Here is a 25946-nt window from a genome sequence, read left to right on the forward strand (position 1 = left end):
AGGGCCGGTGGCAGAAGAGCAGGGTGCAGGACATGACTCTGACCTCATCTGTTTCAGAAAACACACACATCCGTCTACACGAGAAAAGCCAAATGACTACGCAACAAACTGGTTAAAGACCCCTGGGAGGGTGGCTGAGGAGGAGCGGTAGGGGGTGGGGGTCCTGAGGGGTGGGGAAGGGGGCTGGGGGCCCTCTGGAAGGAGCCCCCCCTCGTGGAGGAGAGAATGCTGTGAACGTAGACACAAGCGTGTGGGAACAGGGGATGTGAGCTGGGGGCCTGGAATGATGGAGTCAGCTAGGCGAGGTGGGGGCCAGGTCAGAGCAGTAGGCTGAGGCCAGACTCGGAGAGCCAGCAGTGTAGGACCAGACCAGAGTTCAGATCTTACAGTGTGTGAAAATCACTGGCATCATCGGGTTTTTAAAAATAACAGCTTTATCGAGATATGATTCATATACCATACAATTCGCCCATTTAAACTGTGCGATTCGATGGTTGGTAGTGCGTTCACGGAGCTGTGCAGCCATCACCACAATTTCAGAACATTTCCATCAGGCATCGTAGGTTTGATTGAGGAAGCCGTGTGTGGAAAACCTTTGCCAAGAGGCTGGGGTGGGAGAGAGGGACACAGAGGCGGTGAGACGCGTTACAGGGTAACTGCCGAGGTCTAGATCTGTGGTCCCGAGGGCCTGGAGGGCAGGGGTGGAGAATAGGGGCCCGAGGATCAGGTGCCTGGTGCAACGTGGGGACTGAGGGGGCAGGTGGGACCTGAGTTCTCTGCGGGGTTTTGGGCTTTGGCAGCTGAGGGGAAGGTGCTGCCACCTCCACGTAGAGAGAGGAGCCACAGGAAACATGAAGCATCTGGTTCTAGAAGAGTAGGGTTTTAGGTAACTGCAAGTCATCCAGGTGGGGATGTCCAGAGAATAAAGTTGGAGGCCTTGCAGTAGGAAGTCTGCACTCATTTAAGCCCACGTATCTCAGCAGAGGAGAATCTAGGGTACAGCTGGATCACAGCGGGACCCGAGAGGGGTGCCCACTGGGCAGCAGTGAGAGCAAGACCCCAGCCAGCCAGGAGAAAGAGCAGAGGGGCCCGAGGGCCAAGAGCTTGGAGCCAAGGGGGCAGAGGGAGCCAGAGAATCCCCTTGTTTGTGAACTTGCAGGGGTCTCCTGTCCACCCCAGTGCCCAGCTTGGCAATGACACTCAATGAGGGATCGCTGGGTGAGTGCTTGAAGCAGGGAATGATTAGCCGGCAAGGAGGCTGAACTGAGCTCAAGGACGCCAAGGATGGAAAAGGCCCTTTGAAGCCGTGGGTGACTGTATCTGTCAGGGCCGACTCAGGAGACAGGAACCACATAGCGATTTGAACAGGCAAAGTTTAATATAAAGACTTATTAATGATAACAGGAGATTGGAATATTGAGAGATTGGCTAAGAAGTAAAAAGATCTGCAAAGAACACAGAAATAGCATATATGAGAACAGCAGCTACACCCAGGGCTGCCATGGAGCGCCCAAGGAAGAGGCCCCCAGGGCTGAGAACCTGGCCTTGATGCCCCTGGCTCCCTGGGTGACGGGGAAGTCACTGTGGTGCCACGTTGGCAGGACTTGCTGGAAACCTGCCCCCGGGACTCACTGGAAGTCCATCCTTCTGGGTCCCAAGGAAAGTTGTCCATGAGGAAGTATCTTGCTGGAGGTACAATGCTTCTAAACCACCCAAAAGGAGTATTGGGTGAAGCTGCTGGCTGCTCGCGACTGTCGAACACTGCTGGAGCCAGGTGCTGGGGAAGCACCCTTGCTGCAGGCCAGGCACGGGAGAAGCTGTGACTCGACAGGCCTGGCCACTAGGGGAGCCCCAGGGGCAGCAGGATCTGACTGCTGGAGCAGTTGTATACGATGCAGAAATCCTTCAAGAGAGCACACTGGTTCTAGGAAAGAAAACTCCTCCTCCTTCAATGTCTCTCCAGTGCCCTCTACTGAGGGAGTTTGATGTCATGCCAGCTGGCAAAGGGGACATATTTAAGGGGCCTAGCTTCATTTTCACAGAGCAGGCAATGAAGGGTGAATAAACTAACTGGCACAGTCTGCTGCTTGGGCTGCACAGCTTGCATCTGCCCCCTTTTACACACATGTGGGCTCCCCTACCACAACGAAATAGTTGTATTTCTACCTACCAAGACACAGCTATCCTGCTTCCCGTTCTTACCCTGTCTCCCAAATGAGGCGTCCCAGCACTTATTGTATCAATCACTGTCTACATGAGCAACGCCTCACATTCAGTCACAGTCTCACTGAATATTCTGTTACCTAAAGACTAAACTGTAACGTTAACTTCTAACAATTTGTATATAAAATATAAATAATGGGAAGATGAAGGAAAAAGAAGAAAAGTGTTACCATGTACAAATAAACACACATCTATATCAAGTAAATAGAAAACATGCAAAACTACTATAGTTCTCATTTCTATATTTGTTCACAAGACCACGTTTGCCCTCCGGCTTCCTTCTCCCATTTCCCATCCTGCATCTCCTCTGCACTCAGCTGGCACCTCAACAGGGCAGGATTCTTTTACCTGGTGGAGTGACCCAAACCCTGATTCCTGAAGGATCTGAATCCTCGGTTGTCCTGCCTTTTCTTTTCTCGGTTCCTGTAGTTTTTCATTAACCCTTACTTTGGGGCATGGAGGTTCTAAGAGGTACCTGAGAGAATCCTCTGATTCCAGAAATTATCTTCCTGGCCCAATTTCTCCTTGGTAACTAGGATCAATCACTCCAGCTTGTGGAGTAACTCCTTTCTGTCTGTTGGTTCAGCGGCATTAAGGGGGTCCCCAAAAGCCAGGTCAATGACTCGTCTTCCAGTGGAACCATTGCGGTGTCCTCTTGGCAGGCAGCATTCAGAGCCCCTAAACCTTGTCAGAGATGCGGGAGTGGAGTGGGGACCAGATGCAGGGGTCAAGGGGAGAGTAAGTGAAGAGGCTCTGGAGCTGGCACGTGTGGACCGTTGTTTAGAGGAGGCTGGAAGGGCCAAGCATCACACAGGTGTGGACCGTGGGCCACCTCGGCTTGGGGGGAGGGGAGGACAGAATCAGACCCAGGCTCATGGCCGTCCAGACAGCAGGCCCCGCCAGGGTCCACATGGCTGATTCTCGTGTGGACTGTCAGCCTGGACCCTGTGCCCTGCCTCCTGGGGCGTGGGGAGCCCATCGACTGCCCCCGCACACACGACCCCGACCCCCGGCAGGGCTCCTGACTCACCACATCCGGAAATGCATGCTCCTGTGCGGAACTCTGTAGTGGCTCATTTTGGCTCGAACAACTTCAGCTCCTTACCAGTGTCTATTTTGGGTACAAACCTTTTTTTTTTCCTCTCCTCCCCGCCTTTGGGGCTGTGTCATGGTAACCATAAGTGTGAGCAGAGGAGTCTGATTCAGCTCGGCTCTGCCAGTGTGGCCACCATAATGGCAGCATTTGGTGTGATTAAAAACGCTCACGCTGGTGGTGCTCTGGCCTCGAGGGTGGTGTGAGAGCCACAAGTCATCTTGTTGTGACTTCAAAGCCAGACAGATGGGCTTTGAAGTGGGGAACAGGATGGCAGGATTGCTGGCCCGTCGCCAGTGGCTTTTGGTATTCTACGGGCAGCTGGTGATTTGGGTGGGAAGGACGTTTCTGGAAGTCAGAGTCACGGTATGATGACACGCATCTCCCTCGTGTTGAGAGAGAATGAGCAATCAGAAAGTGGCACTGGGACCTCCCCCTCCCCCTCATCCAGCCCCGGTCTTGTGACCAAGGGTGGGGGAAGATGTGGCAGATAAACATCTCTGTCTGGGAGGCTGTGATGTCTCCTCTCGGCTTTCTGCTGCCCCCAGCTTACCAAGCTTATCACCACCCTGGCAGATGCTTGGGTGGTATGGGGCACAAGATACTCTCACGTCTTCTGTCGCCCACAGGACTCATTTGCACCTCCTCCTAAGGTCAAATAGGAAATTCAGCCGTGAGGCTGTTATCTACAGGCTGGTGTCACATCAGGGGCACGGAGAGCTGATCTGGGGTCTGTGTTACTCGTGCTCATCCGTGACCGGGTGTCGCCATGTTTGTAAGGACTCTTAAGTTAGATGGACCTGGACTCAGAATCCTGCCCTGGGACTTTCGACCTGCACTACTCTGGAGAGGTAATTAACCTCTCCAAGCCTCAGCTTATCCTTCTATAAAATGGGAATAATAGTAGAACCAACTTCATAGACTTCATAGGTTGGTTATGAGGATGAGACGGGACAATGCATGTCCCTTAGCACAGTGCTGGACACACGGTAGGCGCTCAGTAAATAGTAGGATGAATAAATGAATGAATGACTCCCTCATCGGCAGGGCACTGAACACGATGATTAGAAGCTTGGACTGCCTGTTACCACCCTTCCCCCTGCCCTCACGGCCGACAGGCCTCACCAGGAAAGGGAGACTAACTGGAAACTTTGTTTTCTGATCAGTTCCTTGGGAAAGTTAACATGTTTACAATGGTCACGTGCTAATTGTAAGAGATCATGATGAAGTGGAAAACTGTGGGCTTCAGCGGGGGAAAGACCTGGGTTTGTATCTGGTTCCTCCACCCATGAACTGTGGGACCTTAGGCAGCTTTGCTAACCTCTCCATACCTCATTCTTCTCATCTAGAAAATGGGGATAAAAATAGTCTCCACTTCAGAGGGTTGGAGTGAGGTGTGAGGATGTACAAGATGTTGAAATTGTAAAGCTCTTTTCACAGGGCCTGGCGGGTTGTAAGAATCGTAATCAGTACAAGCTCCATTTGAGTGAAGTACACTCACAGGCACTCCAGGGATGTCAACAAAGGAGAGAAAACTGTGGGCTGGGTTAGTCAGGGACTAATAATTTTGAAAATTTATTGAGTATATTCTTTGTGTCAGGCACTCTTGTTGGCATGTTTCTTAAAGCAAATAATTTTAATGTTATTTCATCCATTCTATTTTTTTTTTTTTTTTTGGCCCTGCTGTGCGGCTTGCAGGATCTGAGTTCCCTGACCAGTGAGGGAATCGAACCTGGGCCCCCTGCAGTGGAAGTGTGGAGTCCTAACCACTGGACCACCAGGGAATTCCCTGTTAGCATTTTTAATACATCTCACTTTAATTCTCACAACAGGCCGTGAAGTGGCAAGTGTTATTTCCCCCATTTTACAGCTGAGAAAACTGATGCACAGTTATGCCTCAGGTCACACAGCTGACGCTAATACAGACAGAATTTGAACCCACGCAGTCGGGCCTCCCAGGGAAGACTTCAGGAGGTTGAGATTAGTATATGAGTCAGGACCGTCAGCCGCAAGGCACAGACTCACTCACACCAAAGTAGGGAAAGTCTCACATTACCGAGAGGTTCAGAGATGCCCTGCCTCCAGGTACAGCTGGGTCCGGGGGCCCAGACAATGGCCTCAGTGTTCCAGCGTCTATCTCCATCCCTCAGGCAAGCTTTCCCCAATGCAGCCAGCAGCTCCTGACCCACGTCCCATCACGTTAGCATCGTTCCTTTGCACCAAAACGCTCCTGGGGGGCCTCTGATTGGCCCCGCCTGGTCACACGCTCACTCTGTGACTAGGGTGAGGGGTGGGGTCGGCACAAACACCACAAAACCCCACTGGGAAGGAGGGGAAGGTAACTAGATCGAAACCAGCAAAGTCCACTGCAAAAAGGGCAGACTTCAGCTAGAGGGGTGAAGAAGGACCTGGTGCGGAGACGGTCAGATATTTTTCAGCAATTCAAAGAGAGGACTTGAGATGGAGCCGGAGGGGCTCTTATGGTGGTCACATTAGGGTTGTTTTTGATGGAGGAAGGATCTGGGTTTGTGGGCAATTATGGTTTTGTTTCTGGAAGGGGATGATTCCTCGCCGGCCCTTGTTGAGGTGAGACTGGGGCGACGATCTAGTCGGTGCTGGTTGGAGCAGGCTTGGAGGTGAGGCTTTGGGGTGATTGATTGGCTCAGGGGGTGCTGATGGGGTTGGGATCGGTGAGGAGGGTGGGAATGGTGCTGGGGACGGTGTGGTGGCAGAGGTGGGAGGTGACGCAGCAGGACAGTCTGGAGGCTTCGGGAGATGGTTGAATTGTGGGTCTTGGGTCTGAGATGGACTGATGAGCGAGCTGAGCTGTGGTTAGGGATGTGGGCAGCAATGGCATGTCGACGTGCAGTTAGGGGGGAACATAAGGGAGGTGCACCATGCTGCACATGGGCTGGACTTGGTGGAAATGATGTGTTGCAAGAATTAAACATTTCGTGAGGGATGTGATGGTGGGGCGGGGAGGGAGGTACCACTTTTAGAGCGGATGATGGAACTCTGTGTGGGGGTGAGGAGCTGATGATGGGTGTTCTGTGGGACGTGACGGTTTCGTAGCGTAACAGAGGTGGAAGGACTTAGCTGCACTCTTATGGAGGAGGATGGAGGCCAAACCCATCCAATGGTTGCAGCTGGATGTAAGCCCTCATTCCCAGACCCATTCTCTCTTTTAAAAAATTACTTTTTATCTCTTCACAGTATTACATGCATATAATTTAAGAAGTAAACAGGACTAACATCTCTTCACCAAATGCAGTTGTTCCTTGTCTCCTTCCACCTTCTTCTTCTCAGAGGCAACCACTTTTAGCTGTTTCTTCTAGCGATTTTGCATCTCATGGGTCTGAGTAATGTTCGTATTTTTGACTCTTCCATTGTAGACATTTTCCATTGATTTCCTATTTGGTAAATAAGAATTTAGCTCTCTTATATGGCCAACCATGACATTCTACCCAGCCAACCCCCTCAGTATTTCTCATGGTAGACATACTATCAATAATACCTTACCAGGGGTCTTCCCTGGTGGCACAGTGGTTAAGAATCCACCTGCCAGTGCAGGGGACACGGGTTCGAGCCCTGCTCCGGGAAGATCCCACATGCCACGGAGCAACTAAGCCTGTGCACCACAACTACTAAGCCTGCGCTCTAGAGCTCGTGCGCCACAACTACTGAGCCCTTGTGCCGCAACTACTGAAGCCCACGCGCCTAGAGCCCGTGCTTCGCAACAAGGGAAGCCACCGCAATGAGAAGCCCCCGCACCGCAACGAAGAGTAGCCCCCGCTCGCCGCAACCAGAGAAAAGCCCGCGCGCAGCAACGAAGACCCAACGCAGCCAAAAATAAATTAAATAAATAAATAAATAAATAAATAGTACCTTACCGGTGTTCTTTCAAAAATGTCTTACGCCTATAATAATATACATATATGTATGCGTGTAGCAGGCAGGATAATGGCCCTGCAAAGACGGCCACATCCTAATCCCCTGAACCCGTGAACGTGTCACCTTATGTGGCAAAAGAGACTTCACAGATGTGGTTAAGTTAAGGATCTTGAGATGGGGAGATTTATCCTGGATCATCTGGGTGGGCCCAATGTCATCATCAGGATCCTTGAAAGTCAAAGGCAGAGGCAGGAGGGTCAGAGTAATGTGATGGGAGAAAGACTGGCCATTGCTGGCTTTGAGGATGGAAGGGAGCCAGGAGCCAAGGAATGCACGCAGCCTCTCGAAGCTGAAAAAGTTAAGAAAATGGAACCTCCCCAGGGCCTGCAGAAAAGCATGCAGCCCGCCAACACCTCGATTTCAGCCCAGTGACGAGAACCATTTTGGACTTCTGACTTCCAGAGCTGCAAGAAACAAATTTGTGCTGTTTTAAGCCATTAACTTTGTGGTAATTTGTAACAGAAGCAATAGGAAATTAATACACCAGGCAATATGTCTACATCCACATACATACATACAAACATGCATACTTATGTATGTCATGTACACATACTTGTTAAATCAACTCATGCAACTGTTCACAGCTGAGCTTTATACTGTACTACAATAGTTTCCTTTTTTCCCCCTGAAATGAATAATTACCTTATTTCTTTTTCTTAATTGACTTTTGTCGTTTTAAAAACTTATTTATTTGTTTATTTAATTTGGCTGCACTGGGTCTTGGCTGTGGCGCGCAGCAGCTTCACTGCTGCATGTGGGATCCAGTTCCCTGACCAGGGATCGAACCTGGGCCCCCTGCATTGGAAGCACAGAGTCTTAACCACTGGATCACCAGGGAAGCCCCTACCTTGTTTCTTTATCTGCCTTATTTTCTTTATACCTTTTGCCCATTTCTGCTACACCTCCTAATAGCTGTCCGTATGGCTTCCACGAGGGCGGTCACATCAAGTGTTATGTTTCAGTTCCATTTTTTGAGTTATCCGCTCTATTGCTCTCGGGGCGTGTGGCATAGTTAGCTGCCATCCGGTGACTTCTTTTTGTTGTCCTCCTTGGCATTCCCTTTGCCTTCCTTCTGGTTGGAATTCCTGTTTTCTGGAGCCCATGTCTTCTTGCTTGTTTTACTCCCCTGTTTGGAGCCCATTGCCCAGGACAGGTCTTCATCTTTATCCAAATCCATTCAGTTCCTGAGTTCAGACCACAGAGTAAAAACAGCGAATGACACCTGTAGTTTTGTCAGATTAAAAAGACAGTTCAGGCTTCCCCGGTGGCGCAGTGGTTGAGAGTCCGCCTGCCGATGCAGGGGACATGGGTTCGTGCCCCGGTCCGGGAAGATCCCACATGCCGCGGAGTGGCTGGGCCCGTGAGCCATGGCCGCTGAGCCTGCGTGTCCGGAGCCTGTGCTCCGCAACAGGAGAGGCCACAACGGTGAGAGGCCCATGTACCGCAAAAAAAAACAAAACAGTTCAGTGGAAGCAGCTTAAGTGTCCATCGACAGATGAATGGATAAAGAAGATGCAGCACATATATACAATGGAATATTACTCAGCCATAAAAAGGAACGAAATTGAGTTATTTGTAGTGAGGTGGATGGACCTAGAGACTGTCATACAGAGTGAAGTAAGTCAGAAAGAGAAAAACAGATACCATATGCTAACACATACATATGGAATCTAAAAAAAAAAAAAGGTTCTGAAGAACCTAGGGGTAGGACAGGAATAAAGATGCAGACGTAGAGAATGGACTTGAGGACACGGGGAGGGGGAAGGGTAAGCTGGGATGAAGTGAGAGAGTAGCATTTACATATATACACTACCAAATGTAAAATAGCTAGTGGGAAGCAGCTGCATAGCACAGGGAGATCAGCTCGGTGCTTTGTGACCACCTAGAGGGGTGGGACAGGGAGGGAGGGAGGGAGACGCAAGAGGGAGGAGATATGGGGATATATATTTATGTATAGCTGATTCACTTTGTTATACAGCAGAAACTAATACACCATTGTAAAGCAATTATACTCCAATAAAGATGTTAAACAAAAAAACAAAGAAAACCCCCAAAAGATACATGTACCCCTGTGTTGATAGCAGCACTGTTCACAATAGCCAAAACATGGAAACAACCTAAATGTCCATCGACAGGTGAATGGATAAAGATGTGGTACATATATACAATGGAATACTACTCAGTCATAAAAAAGAACAAAAAAGGCCATTTGCAGCAACATGAGATTGTCATACTAAGTGACAGTATTATCATGCTATCCACTAAGATTATCATACTTTCTCAGAAAGAGAAAGACAACTATCATATGATATCACTTATATGTGGAACCTAAAATAAGGCACAAATGCACCTATCTACAAAACAGAAACAGACTCATAGACATAGAGAACAGATTTGTGGTTGGCAAGAGGGAGCGGGGAGGGAGAGGGATGGACTGGGAGTTTGGAGTTGGTAGATGCAAACTATTACATTTAGAATGGATAAACAATAAGGTCCTAATGTATAGCACAGGGAACTATATTCAATAACCTGGGATAAACCATAATGGAAAAGAGTATAAAAAAGAATGCGTATGTGTGTATAACTGAGTCACTGTGCTGTGCAGTAGAGATTGCCACAACGTTGTAAATCAACTCTACTTCAATTAAAAAAAAAAAAAAGTTCAGTGGTAGAGGGCATGGTGGCGCCCTTCCATGGTGGAAGCACTGCAAGTTGGAGTCTTCCCTCGGATGTCTAGTGGTCCTTGGTTGTCCTTTTAGGGTTAAGAACAGGGGACTAAAAAGCTGATTGGAAGCTGGCTGACTTGCAGATCCGCATTGGCTGACCTAAACAAGCCATTTGGAAACCATTTGGGTTCTGGTGTCAATATCTGTATCCTTAGGCCTTTCTTCTTGCACTGGTAAGATTCCCCAGAGAAGAAGGTAAGGTCTGGCTGCCACTATTCTAGGAGCCCAGTGGGGGACTAGCCTGGGGGACTCAACCTCAGCGTTGAAAATAACCTTCATCTCCTTGGTTTTTGTTTATGACTCTTGCTGTCAACGGTGCTTGTCGACTCTCTGCGCAAAGACCCTCTGTTTTGTGCTCTCTGGAGAGTAAATCTCAGACTTCTGGGGGAGGTGGATTTAGGGATCTTACTTCTTTCATTCGATCCTTTTTATTTTCACTCATGCATCCTCTTCACCCCTGGTCCCGGAGATACGTGGTGCTATCATGCCACGTGTCTTTAAAGGACTCTGTTATAAATCACTTGTCATGTGCTGTCTGAAATTTGCCTGCCACAAATCTGCTTTCCAGACCCCCACATCTTGTTGGTGGTGTCTCCTCTCTGTTCAACCCAATCTTGTGACTTTATGTCTTCTTTATTTTATTTTTTTTTGGCTGCACCATGTGGCATGCGGGATCTTAGTTCCCCAACCAGGGTTCGAACCCGTGCGCCCTGCAGTGGGAGCATGGAGTCTTAACCACTGGACCACCAAGGAAGTCCCTTTATGTCTTCTTTAAAAAAATCTTTCTACTACGTTGGATTTAGAAGGTAGCGCCCTTGGGTGTATAGAATCAAAATCCCATTCCTTTTCCACAGCAGTTTTGTAACTGGAGCGGTGAGGATGGTGACCATGTCAGTCGCTATACCAAGACATTTTCATGGTAGGATTCCTCAAAACAACTTTTTTTAAGTTGTTCTAAAATTATTCATGGCCACTGTGGATGTTAGCAGTATGAAGGAGAAACTAAAAGCTGCCTGTTGTGGGGGTAGGGCTCTTGGCAAGGGTTTTTATTTGGTGGTGGTTTTGTGGTGCAGCCCTTGGCATGCGTGAGGAGGACGCTTTGGTGCCAGGAGCAGCAGGGCCATCATGTCACGGTAGACACACGCTGCTGTGTTGGGACCGTGGGCCCAAGAGCAGGTCTCTTCCCTCGGCAGGACTGCTTGGGAGAAGAAGGAAGCTTCTAAGGACTGGCGGGAAGCGCTGTGTTCAGGCCTAGAACTTGGCCACCACGGTGGGCTCTGGAGCTGTGCAGTGCATGGCCTGCCCAGCCATGTGCTGGATGGTCTTAGACGATGCTGGGTGGCTTTGAGGGACACTTACTGACGAGGCTGTTCCATTGAGTTACACAAAGGAACCGAAAGACTGACCCAGGTCAGCTGTGTTTGCTGTGAGACAGCGTGCAGCTCATGTCGGAGGGGTGAGCAGAGGAAGGGGCGGAGGAAAGAGCCTTTCCTTTCCTTTCCGGGGTGTTTGCCGTCGGGGTCAACACCCTGCGATGTTCTGCGTTTCCCTCCTGCTTCCTTCCTCTTGTCACTAGCCGCCAGAGGTTCTCTGAAAGCTTTTTCTTACAGAAGCCCCTGGATGTTTCTAGGCCTCAGGGCAGCATTGAGACACATACCCGGGAGAGGGCTGTCTGCCCCTGACGTACTCTGTGCCTGGCTCGGACTCCATTCTAGGGCTCTCGGGGCTCCTGGAGATGGCCCAGCCTCGTAGGATCCTGCCCTTTGCCTTTGGGGCCTCAACAGCCTGGCAGGGCAGGGCTAGGAGACGTTCTCGAAGATCATCTAGTCGACCTCTTCCATTTTATGGATGAGGAAGCTAAGGGCCAGAGAAGTTCTTCCCGGGTTCAGTGTTCTTCCCAGCCTACCCTGCCTCTCTCAGCTTGCCCATCCTTTGGAAGATTTTGATGTGGTGGGTGATCGGGGATCTGTGCTAACAGACAAGGGGTGGGTTTGAGGGGGACTCGCGGGCTGGCTGATGACGGTCAGAAGCCTTGTGGAGTTCTGGGTTGGCCCGGTTGTCTGATGGGCTCTCGGGGTTGTTTCTGTGGGGTGGTGTAAGCTGGGGGACGGAGCTTCATAGAGACGCCCTCAGAGCCCTAGAGTCAGAGATCTGGATTCAAGCCTCTGCCCTGATACTGAAACACGGGTAAGCCTTAGCCTTTTGCAGCCTTAGATTCAATAGTAGATGGTACTAATACTTGTAGCTGCCCAAAGAGGAAGACCCGTCCCGGGCTTTGCACCGCATGGGACACACGGATTTGCTCTCCCTCCTGAACCCACATAGCAGACGTTCCTCGGCCCAGCACTGCGCCCAGCCTGGACCAGCGCTACACCTGCGGCTTCCTTAGGGCTCACCTGGTGGGGGGGTGGGGGGTGGGAGCACCTTCAGCCTGTCCAGGCTCTAACTTATGGGGCCCCTCGTGTCCGGGCCCTAAGGAGGCTCCTCCCAGCGCCAGCTTCCCCCTCCACACCCCCCCACCTCCCAGCCCAGCGCCCATCCCTGGGGAGGGGCTGCACCCGTGGGAGACCCAAGCCTGCGCCTTCTCCGGTTCCTGGTTTTCCAGGGAGCTCTGGCTGGAGGGGGATGGGAGAAGCAGCCCTGGAGTTGGGGGGGTGGGGAGCGGGGGAAGCAGAACCGGGAACTGGAAGTGGAAGGGTGTGGGTGGGCCCGGATCCAGCCTGCCTCCCACTTTCCTCCTCCTGCCAGGCCCCTCCCCGTGCTGGCTGGCCCTCGGAGGCAGGGGCTGGGCCCAGGCTCCTCCTGGGGGGCGAAGAGCCGGAGATCTCTCTGCGGCTCCTCCGAACCAAGGGGGTGAAGCCGCGACCCCCCCCCCCCGCCCCCGCCCCAGCTGAGGCCTGTGGCCCAGCCTTTGTTAGTTCACTGGCGAGAGGCCCGCACCTGAAGCAGGGAGGCCGAAAAGCCCCTAAAATTCAGCCATGTGCGTTCGCAGGGCCCCCTGGAGCCCACAGTCCCCCAAGGCAGGTGGGGCTGGTTCGCGGGGTGCCGGGGGAGCGGCCTGGCATCCTCCCTCGCTCCGTGCGGCTGCCGCCTCGCCCCCCGCCCCACCCCGGGGCGTCCCCTGGACAGCCCTGCAAACCCAGGCCTTCAGCCTGGCCGCAGTCCGGGTTCACCCTCAGCCTTCTCCGGGCCCAGGCGCCGGCCCTAAAGTGAGGTGACATTCATCTCACTACATCCTGTGACTGCGGCTCACTTCCTCCACGTGGTGGGGGCGGGGTGGGGGTAGGGGCGCGGGGAGGACAGATCAGAAGGAAAATGTAGCCGGCTGGGGACCTCTGGGATTTCCCGGGGGGGCGGGGGGGGGAGGCTGCGGGAAGCTTTCAAAGGAAAGAACAGCCGTGAATGAAGAGACGGGAGGGGGCGGGAGGCGGCTGGAAGTCCCACAAGTGGCGCCCACTGTGCCTCGGCAACTGTCGCGCGTTGGAGGCAGGTGCGGCCCTCCTGCCGATTCGGCCTCGGTGCCCGCATCGCTGGGTGCCCGCATCGCTGGGTGCCGGGTCGGCCTGCGCCTGGGAAAAGGACTCAGGCCAGCGGGGCCCCGGGGCCGAGGGTCTGGCCCTGGGAGCCGGTGGCTGTCAGCTGGGGCCTGGGGTGGAGGTGGCTTGCCCTGCTGACCCCTCTTCTCTTCCCCCCACAGGTGGAGCCACGGGAAGCCCAGCCCCACAGACAGCCTGAGGCCGCGTTTCACCCTCGGCGCCGGGATCTATGTTTAAGTTTTAACTCTTGCTTACCAAGACCACGATAATTCCTTCCCCAGAGGCCAGCAGCCCCCCAGCCCCGCGCAGCCCCAGCCTGCCTCCCACCGCCCAGCTGCCCGCGATGCCCGCCAGCGGCCCCGGGGACGCCAGCGGCCCCGCTCCGGAGCGGGGGGAGGAGGAGCGCAAGGTGAGCAGCCGGCTCTGCTGGGGGTGCTGGGCGCTGGACCGCGCCGCTCCGTCCTCACACGGGCCTGTAGGGAAGATCTATCTCCCTGTTTTGGTGATGAGCAAACTGAGGCTTGGAGAGGTTAAATCCTGGTGGTCAGGCTCCGGGACCCAGTCTTCAACCCCCGTGGTGTGTGAGCAGAGCTTCAGACCCCAGGCGTGTGCGATTGTTAGGGCTGGCCTTGCAGGGTCCTCACATCTGGCTTCCTTTCTGGATCGGCCTCTTACTAGCTGTGTGTCCTCAGGTGAGTCACTTTACCTGGGTTAGCTGCCTCTGTTTCCCCAGGGGGATTAGTAGCTTTGGGGAGGCCAAAGACAAGTTCAGGGGGCTCTGTAGATGGGAGGCCTCGTGAGGGCTCCCCCGGCGGCACAGACAGCGAGGCTCACCGCGGTGCATGGCGCGCTGTGTGCTGTGTGCTGTGTGCTCAGGGTGGCACCAGTCACAGTGGAGATGGTGATTTCCCTCCCCTGCCCCATCCCTGGCGCTGAGCAAGTGTCACTTCTGGCCATGGAGCTAGTGACCTCCTTGTTTTTGGAGCCCCATGAGGGGTGACCTCTTCACCCTTCTGCTCAAGTCCAGAATGGGCCTAAATCAGTTAGAGGAGATGCCAGCAGACTGGTAGGTGTCCCTGCCGGCTTTCGACAGGCAACCTCGGGACCTCACCAAGCCGTGTCCACCTGTAGGCAAAGCCATTCGAATCCCCAGCACGTGGACTCTTTTTCCCTTCTGTGGAACGGTAGACCCTGCCGCCACCCTTCCAGGGAAGCTGCACCAGCCAACGGCCTTCCCGGGGCGTCCCGTCTGCCATGCCCTGGTCCCCGCAGTTCCCTCTGCCTGTTCTCCTCTCCCTGAGCGGCAGTGAGGGGTGGTGATACTTGGTGGTATCTGAGAGCTTCTGGGGCACAGTTTGTCCTCCTGGAACCAGGGTGGACACCTGACACCAGGTGTGGGACGACTGAGTGCTCTGAGGGGGTCAGCTCTGGTGATCCGCCATCAGCGGCAGTTCTGAGACCTGCTCCCTGCCCACCCTCCCGCCGCGCGTGCTCAGCTCCTTCTGGGCTTGCTCATTCTTAGAGCCAGTTTCTGCCTTCTGGGTGGTTTCCATCCATTTGGTCCTTGAGGACAGCCCTTGAAACAAGTGGGGCAAGGACAGATGGCCCTGGTTTGGAGATGAGGAAGCTGAGCCCAGCTTATCAGTGGGGGGTCCAGATGAGAGCCTGCTCTCCTGTATCGGAGTCTTTTTCACTGCCCCACCTGCATGGTTACGGACACACACACACACACACACGCACGCACGCGCGCGGATGCGTGCACGAAGCCCAGACGCCTGTCTTTCCAGCCCAGGATCCTGCAGAGTGCCACGGGACTGGGGACCGTGTATACCCCCAAGCTGGGAGGAAAGTGCGTGCTGCAGCCCACTGGGTGGGGCTCCTAGGGCTTACAGGTCAGTCCCTTTCTTTCCGATCCCGCGGACGCAGGCGGCAGCAGACCCAGACTCTGCCGCCATAGAGTCAGGGCCACCCGCACCCACCTGTGCTCTTGAGTGGCAGCTGTGGCCATGGATAATTCCCTTCCCTCCTTGGGCCTGGCTTTGCTCCTCCGTTAGATTAGGTGACCCTGACCCCTCCCCCGGTCCGATGTCCCGACTGGTGCTGACACAGCTCTGTGTCCATGCACTTGCAGTTGGTGGTCAGCTGCCCCCCGCCCCCCAGTTGGAGGAGGAGGGGCAGCCGAGCCACATTTCTCCTGTTACTGGACAGGGCTTCCCTGGGCCGCAGAGCCCCCGGCCCCTCCCATGGAGAGCCGCAGACAGGCTCTCCATCATGACAGTTCAGGACAGGGAAAAAGCACTGGACAGAGAGTCCCGAGTCCCGGGCCCCAGGCCTGAAGATGTCACTTATTGGAGATGTGGCTTCAGGCCCTCTGGGCTTGCGTTTGCTCAGCTGTAAAATGGGGATAGTAACTCTAGCTGTGCCTGTTTTATGGGGTGGTTGTGGAAGTCAGATGAGGTCACGGGCATGGAGCGAGTGCCCTGCAAACAGCAAAGTCTGGTCCAATTATGAGGGATTACGATGGCTATTATTATCCACCCATAGTAACTGTTCTGGCTCAAGAGGCAACAAACACACACCCAGGCCCGGAGCTGGTGCTGATAGAGGGAGCTGACAGATGGGGGCTGGGGTGTGGGGGGCGCTCTCCCCGGTGTGCGTGCTGGCTCACCTGGTACACCTCCCTGGCACCGCTGGGCTGGTTCCCCTGCAGCCCCCAGGAGGGCAGGCAGAGACGCTGACAGCCGCCCACGGCAGCCCGTGAAAGCCAGGCCTGGGGCAGGGGTGCCGTGTGGCTGCAGAGTGGAAGATGGGTTTGGGCCATAGCCCAAGGAGTCTGGCAGAGTTTCCAGGGGCACCTGGCACAAAGGAACTGTTTGGTGAGCCAGAGGGCAGGGGTGTGGCTGCCCACTGGCCCCTTCACCACCTGGCCCCATGTGCCCTTCCCGCCTGCCCCTCCCCCCCACCGGCCACGCCTCCCTGTACCTTTCCCTCCAGTACTTCCTGGAGCTGCCAGGCCTTTGTTTATGCTGCTTCCTCTGACTGATGTGCCCTTTCCCTAATTTTCTCTCCTCTCTGATCAAAGCCCTGGCTTCAGTCTGTCTTGAATTACAGAGAGAACCCTTGGTTCTCAAAATGTGATCCCTAAATCAGCGGTACCAGCGGCACCTGGAAGGCTTAGCAATGCAAAAGCTCGGGCCCCACCCTAGACCTGCTGAATCAGAAACTCTGGGGAGGGGACCTAGCAATCCTTGTTTTTACCAGCCCTCTAGGGGATTTGAGAAGTACTGGTGTGGATAATATCCAGCCCCCGCAGCTGCCCCAGGAGGGCAGGACCCCAGCCACCGTCGTCTGGGTGGATCTTCAGGGCCTGACTAGCACACAGTAGGTGCTCAGGAAGTATCTTGTGGGTAGGATGGAGAGGAAATGAGAGTGGATAAGACCCCTTCACAGGAGGACAATCCCAGCGCCCTGATCAAACAGGCAGGGTGCAGAGCTGTGCGAGGTAGGCTGAGGCGGCCGCGCCTGTGCTCGGCAGTGCAGAGGCCTGTGTATGTGGTGTCCTCGTGGCACCTGCCCAGCAGCCTCCCCAGCCCTACTGTCCATGTGTTGGGCAGGGACGGGGCAGCTTGGGGAGCCTGGGAGGAGGCAGGCTCGGTGTGGGGGCGGGGCGAGGAGGGATGCTGAGCCCTGGGACTCTGGCCACAGAAAAAGGAGGGGGAGCTGGCCTTATGAGAGATGGGAAGGGAGGTGAGCATCAGGAAGTCCAGGAGCCTTGGTTCTGGCTCAGAGGGGATCATGGAGATATGGTGCCAGGCCCTGTGTAGAGGGGAGAGAGGGGGGCAGAGGGAGCAGGACGGGGGACCAAGAGCATTCCAAGCCCGGGGCTGGAAGGGCCTCCTCAGATCCCCAAATGTGAATCAGTGCCTGGCCAGGAGTCCAAGCCCCGGGCTGGGCCCCTGATCTTGCTGTTCCCCTCTTTCCTCGGGCCTTAGAAACATAACAGATGCATTGAGTGCTGACTGTCTGCCAGGTGCTCTTTTAAGCTCTGTACTCGCATTATCTTATTTCATTTTTACAACTGCTCCATAAGGTAGGCTCTGTTATTTTCATCACTCTATCTTATTAAAGACTAAACTGATGCTCAGAGAGGTTAGGTCACTTGTCTAAGGTCACACAGCTAGTAAGTAGTGGTGCTGGGATTCGAACCCAGGCTCCTGTGCCTTTCAGGCTGCCTCCTATGTGAAGGGGGATGGAATGGAGGGTGCCTCCCAGCTGTGATGTTCCATAGTCCTGTCCAAGTTTCTTCTGAAAGTCGGGATGGTCAGAGAATGCTTTTCTCTGCATAGCAGTGCTCTTGCCCTGGGGTCGCTGTTGGGAGCACTTCATGTCCAGCAGGAGCTTACGTACACAGGCTAGCATGTGTGACTGGCTGTACGTGTGCATGCACATACACACACACACCAGGTACATACTCTTACGTGTGGAAGACACTGCTGTGGACACGTTGCTTGTTTCCCTTCCTCCTTCCTCCTTCCCTCCTTTCCTCCTTTTCAGACTTAGGTACCTTTCCAGGTACCTGGCACATAGTAGGGCTCCACGAGTTTGTTGGGTGAACTGAATATACCTTGCTGGAGGACCTAGTAAAGGGAAGGGGATAGGAAGATACAAGGATGGGTAAGCCATGCCTGCCCTCTGGAGGAAGGAGGCCGCTCCTGGACGGCTCGCCCTGAGCTCACCCTCTCCTACTGGGTAGGAGAAGCGCCTGTTGGGGGGTACGTATTTGTGCTGGGGGAGCACAGCAAGTGTGCCCGTGTGTGTGTGTGTGTGTGTGTGCATGCCTGTGTGTATACGTATGCACGTATGGCCAGTGCTGTGGCCAGGGCTCCTCCCTTCTCACCTAGGTCCAACCCAGAGGCCTGGCGTACTGATTTCCCTCGGGCGCTGACCACTTCCTGCACTCCAGTTCTGAAGTTCAAGGGCATCCTTGGGTGGGGTTCCCCCGGCTCCACGCTCAGCTGTTCTTGCTGGCCCACAGATCCGGTGCCCGCCCCGGGCATGCCCTGCCCTTAGAGCACTCAGATGCCCACACACGGTCACTCGGCCTGCTCTTTGCTTTACAATCGTCACTATAGGGGTCGTTGAGGGAGCGTCCCTCTTACACATTTAAACAGTTCCAGTAAAGGCAGCTTTGCCCTTACCTCTTCGGGAACACAGCTAATAATAATAATGGCGTGTCCGTTTTTAGCTCAGTGGAGTCGATTAGATGCTTGCGCATGGAGAGCAGGCAAGTGATGTAAACAGCGCCCACCCCAGAGCTGACTGGGACCTCCATTTTAGGGTTCGGGTTCTCTAAAATTCTCTAAGTTAACCGCTATTACATGTCAAGTTTAACTCTGCAGTCAGTACAGTCTTAAGTGGGGGTCAGTTGGACTCTGGAGATAGGCCTGTGTGTGAACGTGGACTCAGCTAGGTGACTGCTGAGCAGCGAAATGAGGGATTTCCGTGAGGTGGTGTGTGTGAGCGGGCAACACAGGGGCACGGATTGAGGCTTGTAATTTATTTTGGATAGTTAACCAGCTGTCTATTTACCTACCTACGTACCTTCCTCCCCATCTACCTATCTCTCTGTCTACCAACCTATCTGCACATGTGTGGTGACGATCCACTGCAGCCCGAGGACTGAGAGGCATGGGAGAAGAGTGGGGACAATGCAGACGAGGGTGTGAATGGTGTGGGTTTAAAGTCCCCTGAGAGCCCACGGCCTATGGCCCCCTCTCCCTTTACCCACTGAACAGAAGCAAAACTGAGGCAAGTTGCAGGATGACCTAACTCCTTTTTTTTTTTTTTTTTTTTTGGCTGCGTTGGGTCTTCGTTGCTACGTGCGGGCTTTCTCTAGTTGCAGCGAGGGGGGGGCTACCCTTCATTGTGGTGCGCAGGCTTCTCATTGCGTTGGCTTCTCTTGTTGCAGAGCACGGGCTCTAGGCACCTGGGCTTCAGTAGTTGCAGCACGTGGGCTCATTAGTTGCGGCACGCAGACCCTAAAGCACGTGGGCTTCGGTAGTTGTGGCTCGCGGGCTCTAGAGCGCAGGCTCAGTAGTTGTGGCGCACAGGCTTTGTTGCTCCGCAGCATGTGGGATCTTCCCGGACCAGGGCTCGAACTCGTGTCCCCTGCATTGGCAGGTGGATTCTTAACTGCTGTGCCACCAGGGAAGTCCCAGGATGACCTAACTGCTGATGGCAGGGGCTGTGCTACCTTCAGAGGCTCGCATGCGGGGCCACGGCCGGGCCCAAGGTCCCTCAGGTCTGGGCTGGGGTTGGAGCCCATCCCGGCCAAGAAGCAGGCCCCACAGGGCCTGGGCGGGGAAGCTGAGCTCAGCTCTGCAAAGGGAAGAGGGCCGGCAGGGAGCTGAGCAAGAGTGGGTGTCCCAGGATGACTGAGAAATGGGAAGATATCCTTCCTTTCTGGCACCTGGACTGGGCACAGGGCCTGGTCATGTCCTGCAGCTGCCTCTGCGGAGAGCCACAGGGCTATTAGGGCTGTTACTTGCAATCACCCCACTTAGCATGTGCACGGTGTGGAAGGGCGTCCAAAGGAGTTTCCTTTGCCGGGCAATTAACTCACCCAATCCTCACAGTAGCTGGAGGATCCCCACTTTACAGATAGGGAGTTGAGGCTTAGAGAGGTTGAGAAACTTGGTAACAGTCACGTGGCTACGAAGTAGATTTTTCTGGATTCTTTCCGTCCACCAAGGGAGGGTGGCCAGTGGGGTGGGAAGGAGATGGTGGGCTGTGCAGAGCCCGGGTGGGCTGCTGAAGGAGCGAGGGCAAGGGGGCTTGGGGTGGCTGCTAGCAGAGTGGCCGCGCTCCATCCCAGCCCTCAGCACAGCACAGGCACTTGTGTGTTTATGTGTTGTCTCTCCCTCTGAACTGAGTTCCCTGTTTGCTTATCTTTATATCTGGTACATAGCTGGTGCTCAGTAAATGTTTTTGAGCACATCCATGGGCCTGGCCTTATGGTGGCCCTAGGACCACAGGGGTGGGCACGGCTGGGCTGCAGTGGGCTGGGTATGTGCTGGGGGGAGTCTCCGTTCCGGAAGGCGGTGAGGCCCCAGCATGGTGCACGGGGTGCGGAGGGCCTGGGGAAAGCCCACAGTGCGCAGGTGCCTGGGAGCTGTGCGGGTGTCGGAGGGGCCATCAGGACACGGACGCTGCCTTCTGGGAGCATGGCCTTTTGGGAGTCATGGAAGACCTTCCTCGATAATTATAATATGAAGCCCACTGAGCAGTCAGTGAATATCTGTTGAATATTGTTGAGTAGTTGAAACAAAGGACTGATGAGCTTTGGGAGGTGACCGAGAGCAGAAAAGCCGGGGGGCTTGGGAGGGCTGTGTGGAAGTGGGAGCACCTACAGCAATTCCCGGTGCCCCTGCCCTCCCCGCCCGTCCTCCTGCAGCTCACCCTGCGGCCCGGCCTGGGCCTGCCATGCGTGTGCGTGTGCATGTGTGCGCGCGTGTGTGCGGGGTGCTCTGCGGAGTCGTGGGCCTGGTACTCAGGCACCCAGAACGGGGCTCTGCCTGCCAGAGAAGCCAATTCGTCTCGCTGAATTCCACGACCACAGACAGGCCCTGGGAGGCCAGCCAGCCAGCTGGCAAAGGCTGTACGTGCTTCTTGTCCCAGGGGGCCCGGGCAAGTGGCCGGCTAGATCCGGCAAGTTCATCCCCTTGACTCAAACACCAACTTGAGACATCTGCTCAGCGGATGCTGGGTCAGTAGCATCCGGTGTACGCTCTGAAGGGAGCACGTATGTCTGGCTGGCCGGCTGGCTCTGGGTGAGGGCCTCGTGGGATGTGTCTCTCTTAGCGGGAGGGGTCCCCGTCTAGGCATGAGGCCCCTGAGACAACTGCGTGTGGATGTATGCGTGTGAATGCCAGAGCATACCTTTACCTTGGCTTGCCTGGCTGCTCCTCGTCGTGCATATGTGCACGTGTCAGGGGCACACGGCATCGTAGGGTATGGTGGCATGTTGCTGTGGAAAGACCCGAGGGCTGGGGATCAAAAGATTTAAATTTTGGTTCTAAAGGCCTCCCTTGCTGGCTCTCTGATCTCTGAAAGTTAGGTAACCACTCTGAGCTTCATATTTCCCGCCTGCGTAATGGAAAAAAATAAAACCAGCTCTACTTTCTGTAAAGCATAAGAGTAAATTGAAATCACGTACGTGAAAATGCTTTGTTAATTACCATGTACTGTACCAATGTGAGATTATTGTCATCGTGGCCCAGCTCCTCAGAATGCGAAGTTGTGTGTGGCCTAAAATAATCCACCCAGTGAGCTGTGTTAAAATGTAGGTCAAATCATAGCCTCAGAAGTTGAGAGAGGCTGATGGTAACCACCTAATCTAACAGGCCACCAAATGCAGAGGGGCTTTGAAAACTGTAAAGCGTTACATAAATTGAAGTGACATGATTATGTTTAAGACTAGAAAATACGTTTTAGTCATCCTGTTTCCTGACTTTGAGTCATAAAGGTGAGAACGGCTCTGGATCCTCCTGCTTGGCTGTATTCGTGCACGTTTGTGGATTCGTACACGTGCCTCTCTCTGTGTGTATGGACTTGTTTATTGAACATCTACTATGTGACAGTCACTCATCAAGTATTTTGAGTGCCTGCCCTGTGCCAGGTGCATCGCTCTAGGCACTGGGGACGAAGCCAAGGTGAATAAGACAGAGTTCCTTTCCTCGAGGGGCTTCTGGCTTGGTCATGATGATAGCTGGCAGTTGCAGTGCTGGATAGTGGGTGCTATGGGAGAGGAAGGACCCATAGACTCAGTCTAGGTGGGGTATGGGAAGGAGGGGCCCAGGGGAAGGGAATCTAGGAAGTGAGGTTGGAAAAGTGAGGCAGAAGCAAGGGTCTGTGCCAATGTCCCAGGGAGGGAGCAGCCCACATTTGCACCTGGCGTGGTCGGTTTACGATGGGTGGGAAGTGCCGGCCAGATCCTAGGGCCTTTCTTCACCGGGGCCAAGGAGCTTGGCTTGATCCTGCAGGGCCCTGGGAGCCCCCTCAGCAAGGGCTTAAGCTCTGTGGAGTGACGTAATCAGCTTTGCATTTTGGAAGGATCGCGGAGCCCCAGTGTTCCTGAGTATCTCACTGCGGCGGTACCAGCCAGATGTGGGGGTTTGTCTGTACACTGAGTGATGGCTGCATATGCTGGGCAGTGAGCTGGGGTTTGCATGGGGGTGGGGAGGGACGGGGAGGAGGCAGGGATGCACGTTTGTGAACAGTTCTGGTCGGGACCTGGGAGCGGAGGAAGTTAGCGATTCTTGAGTGACTCTCATGCGTCAGCTTTCCATATATTACCTCAATTAATTGTTATACCATTGCTATGAAGTAGATATTATTATCCCCATTTTGTAGGTGAGGAACGCTAGACTAGAGAGGTTAAATAGCTCGAAGGGACTAGGGAGTAAATAGCAGAGCAAAAAGTCCAGCCTGCCCCCTCCCTGCCCCAAAGCCCACCTCACTAGAATTTCTGCCCATTCCTGCCTCCTCCCACTGGAAGGACTGACTAATTCAGCCCCTTCACTTGACAGATGAGGAAACCAACCTGGGCTCAAGGCTGTTCCTGCTGAATTTGTTACTGTTTTCCAGCTGCTCCAAGTCACTGTGGATCAGACTCTTCCCTTTCAGAGTATTAGTGACGCCTCCCGACTCAGTGCTACTGGCAGATTTGATAAGCATATTTTACATTCCTTTGCTCAGCCCATCAGCAAAGATATTGAATGAAACAGGCCCCACGACAGATGCGAGAATGAACCGCTTGATACGCCTCCTTGAGGGGCACGCCCCGAGCCATCTGCTCACCCTTCTCAGTGTATTACCCCTCTCACTTGTGGGTGTGAATGCAGGCAGACCCAGAGCTGAAGGTATCGCCACCTCCCTTTGCCCCGCGATGTCGCTGTATCCCGGAAGAATGACGCGTTGACCGAAAACGGCACGCTTTTCACAAAGCCGTGCTTCGGGGCTAGATGGAAAGGGTATGGGCCAGAGTCGCTCAGACCTCGGTGCGACTCCCCACCTGGACTCTCGTGGAGACTCGTTTTCCGAAGCACACCCCAGGGGTCCCGGAGGGCAGAGTGTTGGACTGGGCATCAGGTGCCGTTCCCCGCTTGGGCCCCGAGGGATAGGCTCAGGACATGGCCCTGGGGGCTCCCCGTTCTCAATACACCAGGACCTGGACAGATGGTCTGGCGTCAAGGTCTTCCACCTCTTCCTCTTGGGGGTGTTGCATTGAATTAAGTTCAACAGGGAAGGATGTGCTGAGCATCTCCTGTGTGTCAGGCAGAGCACGCGTGTGGAGGTGAGGAATGACAGCAAGTCTCCAGATGGCACAGGGGTTGCCTATCAGGGGCCCCCAAAGGCTTTCTCCATATGCTAATGGAAGCTGGGGCTTGGCGCTCCTGAAACAGCAGGTGTCTTTGTTTTTAGTCAGCGCAGGCAGCCTGGTAATTGTGGTTCCTTAGTGCTGATCTGAGGCTCTGATTGGCTTTCCTGTGTCTGATAAGTTCAGAGCAAAAGTTAGAAAATCAGATGAATCTCTTCTGTAAGAGATGCAGTGTGCTAAAGAAATAGTTCAGAGCCCAGAATTTCTGGGTGGTAGGAGTCTTTTCAGACCCCGTGGCCACCCAGACTGATCCTGACCCACCTCGGCACACCCTCTCGGCTGCTACCTGTGCATTCCAGGCCCATGGGCCCGGCCACGAGCAGTGGTCAGAGGCTTGGCTAGGTGTGGCCTAGTGCTCTGCAGGCAAGTACAGGGGCTGGGTGGGCCTCCTGCTGCCGGAGAATATGTAAGCTCTCTCATCGAGGGGCATGTGGAGGACCCACTAAGTGCTGAGTCTGTTCTAGGCTCTGGGCATTCAGCAGTGAACAAAACAGGCAAGGGTACGAACCACTTAGTCACCTGTCTTCTTAAAAACCCGAGAAGCAGGCAGAATGGACACCTTCCTACTCCCATTTTATGGATGAGGAAACTGAGTTTCAGAGAGAACAGTCCTGGAACTAGCACATGGCCAAGCCAGGCTCATACCCATTTTGCTTTGCGTTAAGCCCCATGCCTTTCCACGACCTTGCGTGGCCTCCAGATGTGTTGTAAATGCCGAGTTACCTGGTCGGCACGATCAAGACGGCGCCCTTTTAGCCGTGGTGTAACCTGACCAAAAGCACCACCTCAGCTGAAGTTCACTATACTTGGGTAGATTCAGTTGGAACTTTCACCAACGTTAAGCTGCATTGGTAATATTTTCTCTCTGTGTGATCCAAGTGATTGTTTCTTAAATGGGGGTGTCTGTAGGGTCTCAGAAGACAGCCCAGCACCAGCAGGCCTGGCTTACCATGGGGCATGTGGCCCTGGGCCCCCCTCCAGTCCAGGCCCACAGAGCTGTCATGGAGGCCTCCCTGCCACTTGGCTGTCCCCCACCTCGGCCTTTCTGCCCTCACAGTTTCTCTGCCATGTTTTCCTGAAAAGAGCCTCTCAAGGGTCTCTGGTCCTGGGGCAGCCTTTCTCTCACCACCCTGGACCCTCACCTCCTGTCCACAGCCGGCACTAGGCTCCCTGTCCTTGTCTTCTTTTCCAGACCTTTCTCGGCTGGGTTCCTTAAACTGTCTCTCCAGCCCCTCTCCGGCCCCTTGGTCCTCATTGCCGTGTCATTCTGCACAGCTTCCCTCTGAGGCTGACCATTTCCACCTCTAACCAAATCTCTCTGCGCTCGACTTCTTTGCATCTGTCGACTTTGCCTCTTGGGTTGGCAACTCCCTTTTTTCTTGTACCCACAATACACCGGCGTCCCCTTTCTGCTCCTCTGAACACTCTCTCCACCTCCTGCAACTTGACTGGAGTCTCCCCTCAGTGCTAAGGCCTGGGGCCTCTGGCAACTTCCACCCATATGTCCTCGGAGGGCTCCCGGACTCTCAGCTGCAATGCTAAATCTCCCTCCTAAATCTCCTTCCTGGGCAGGTCTGTCCCAGATGTGCCTTGAATGGATGGATGGACAGAGCGGGCCAGTGCCACTCTTCCCATCGGTCTCATGTCTGTGACGGGTCGCAGTAGGTTTCCATCTGCATGTCCCACCATCACCTGAAAATTAATGTGGCAAACCACAAGCTATTTTGAAATCACAAAAAATGAAAGTTGAGTGGGACATTGAGGGCCACCTCGATTCAATCCCCTGGGAATCCGTGCACCTCCCCTTTTCTGTGGCACCAGCATGGCTCTGGGCTGGCGCCCTCCCCTGGGAGGACTGTGAAGATGTCTGTGGCTGCTGACGTCATGCAGGGCACGAATGGCAGGCAGCCTGAGGGGCCTCTGCTGGGTCAGGGTCCCTTTCTCTCTCCTTCCCCAGCACAGTTTTTGCTCATGATTAG

The 25946-nt window shown here is 54.1% G+C and overlaps 1 protein-coding gene across 1 annotated transcript in view; it reads left to right on the forward strand.

Annotated features, from left to right (window-relative positions):
- The window catches only part of DNMT3A (DNA methyltransferase 3 alpha), a 98310-nt gene that overhangs the window by 13418 nt on the left and 58946 nt on the right, over nucleotides 1-25946 (forward strand). The window contains exon 2 of the mRNA XM_067703533.1: nucleotides 13691-13938. Within this exon, the coding sequence (XP_067559634.1) occupies nucleotides 13873-13938 (66 nt within the window). The 5' untranslated portion in view covers nucleotides 13691-13872. The remainder of the gene's footprint in view (nucleotides 1-13690; nucleotides 13939-25946) is intronic.

Source organism: Pseudorca crassidens, chromosome 14 (assembly GCF_039906515.1).
Source record: "Pseudorca crassidens isolate mPseCra1 chromosome 14, mPseCra1.hap1, whole genome shotgun sequence".
In the NCBI taxonomy this organism is placed as follows: domain Eukaryota; kingdom Metazoa; phylum Chordata; class Mammalia; order Artiodactyla; family Delphinidae; genus Pseudorca; species Pseudorca crassidens.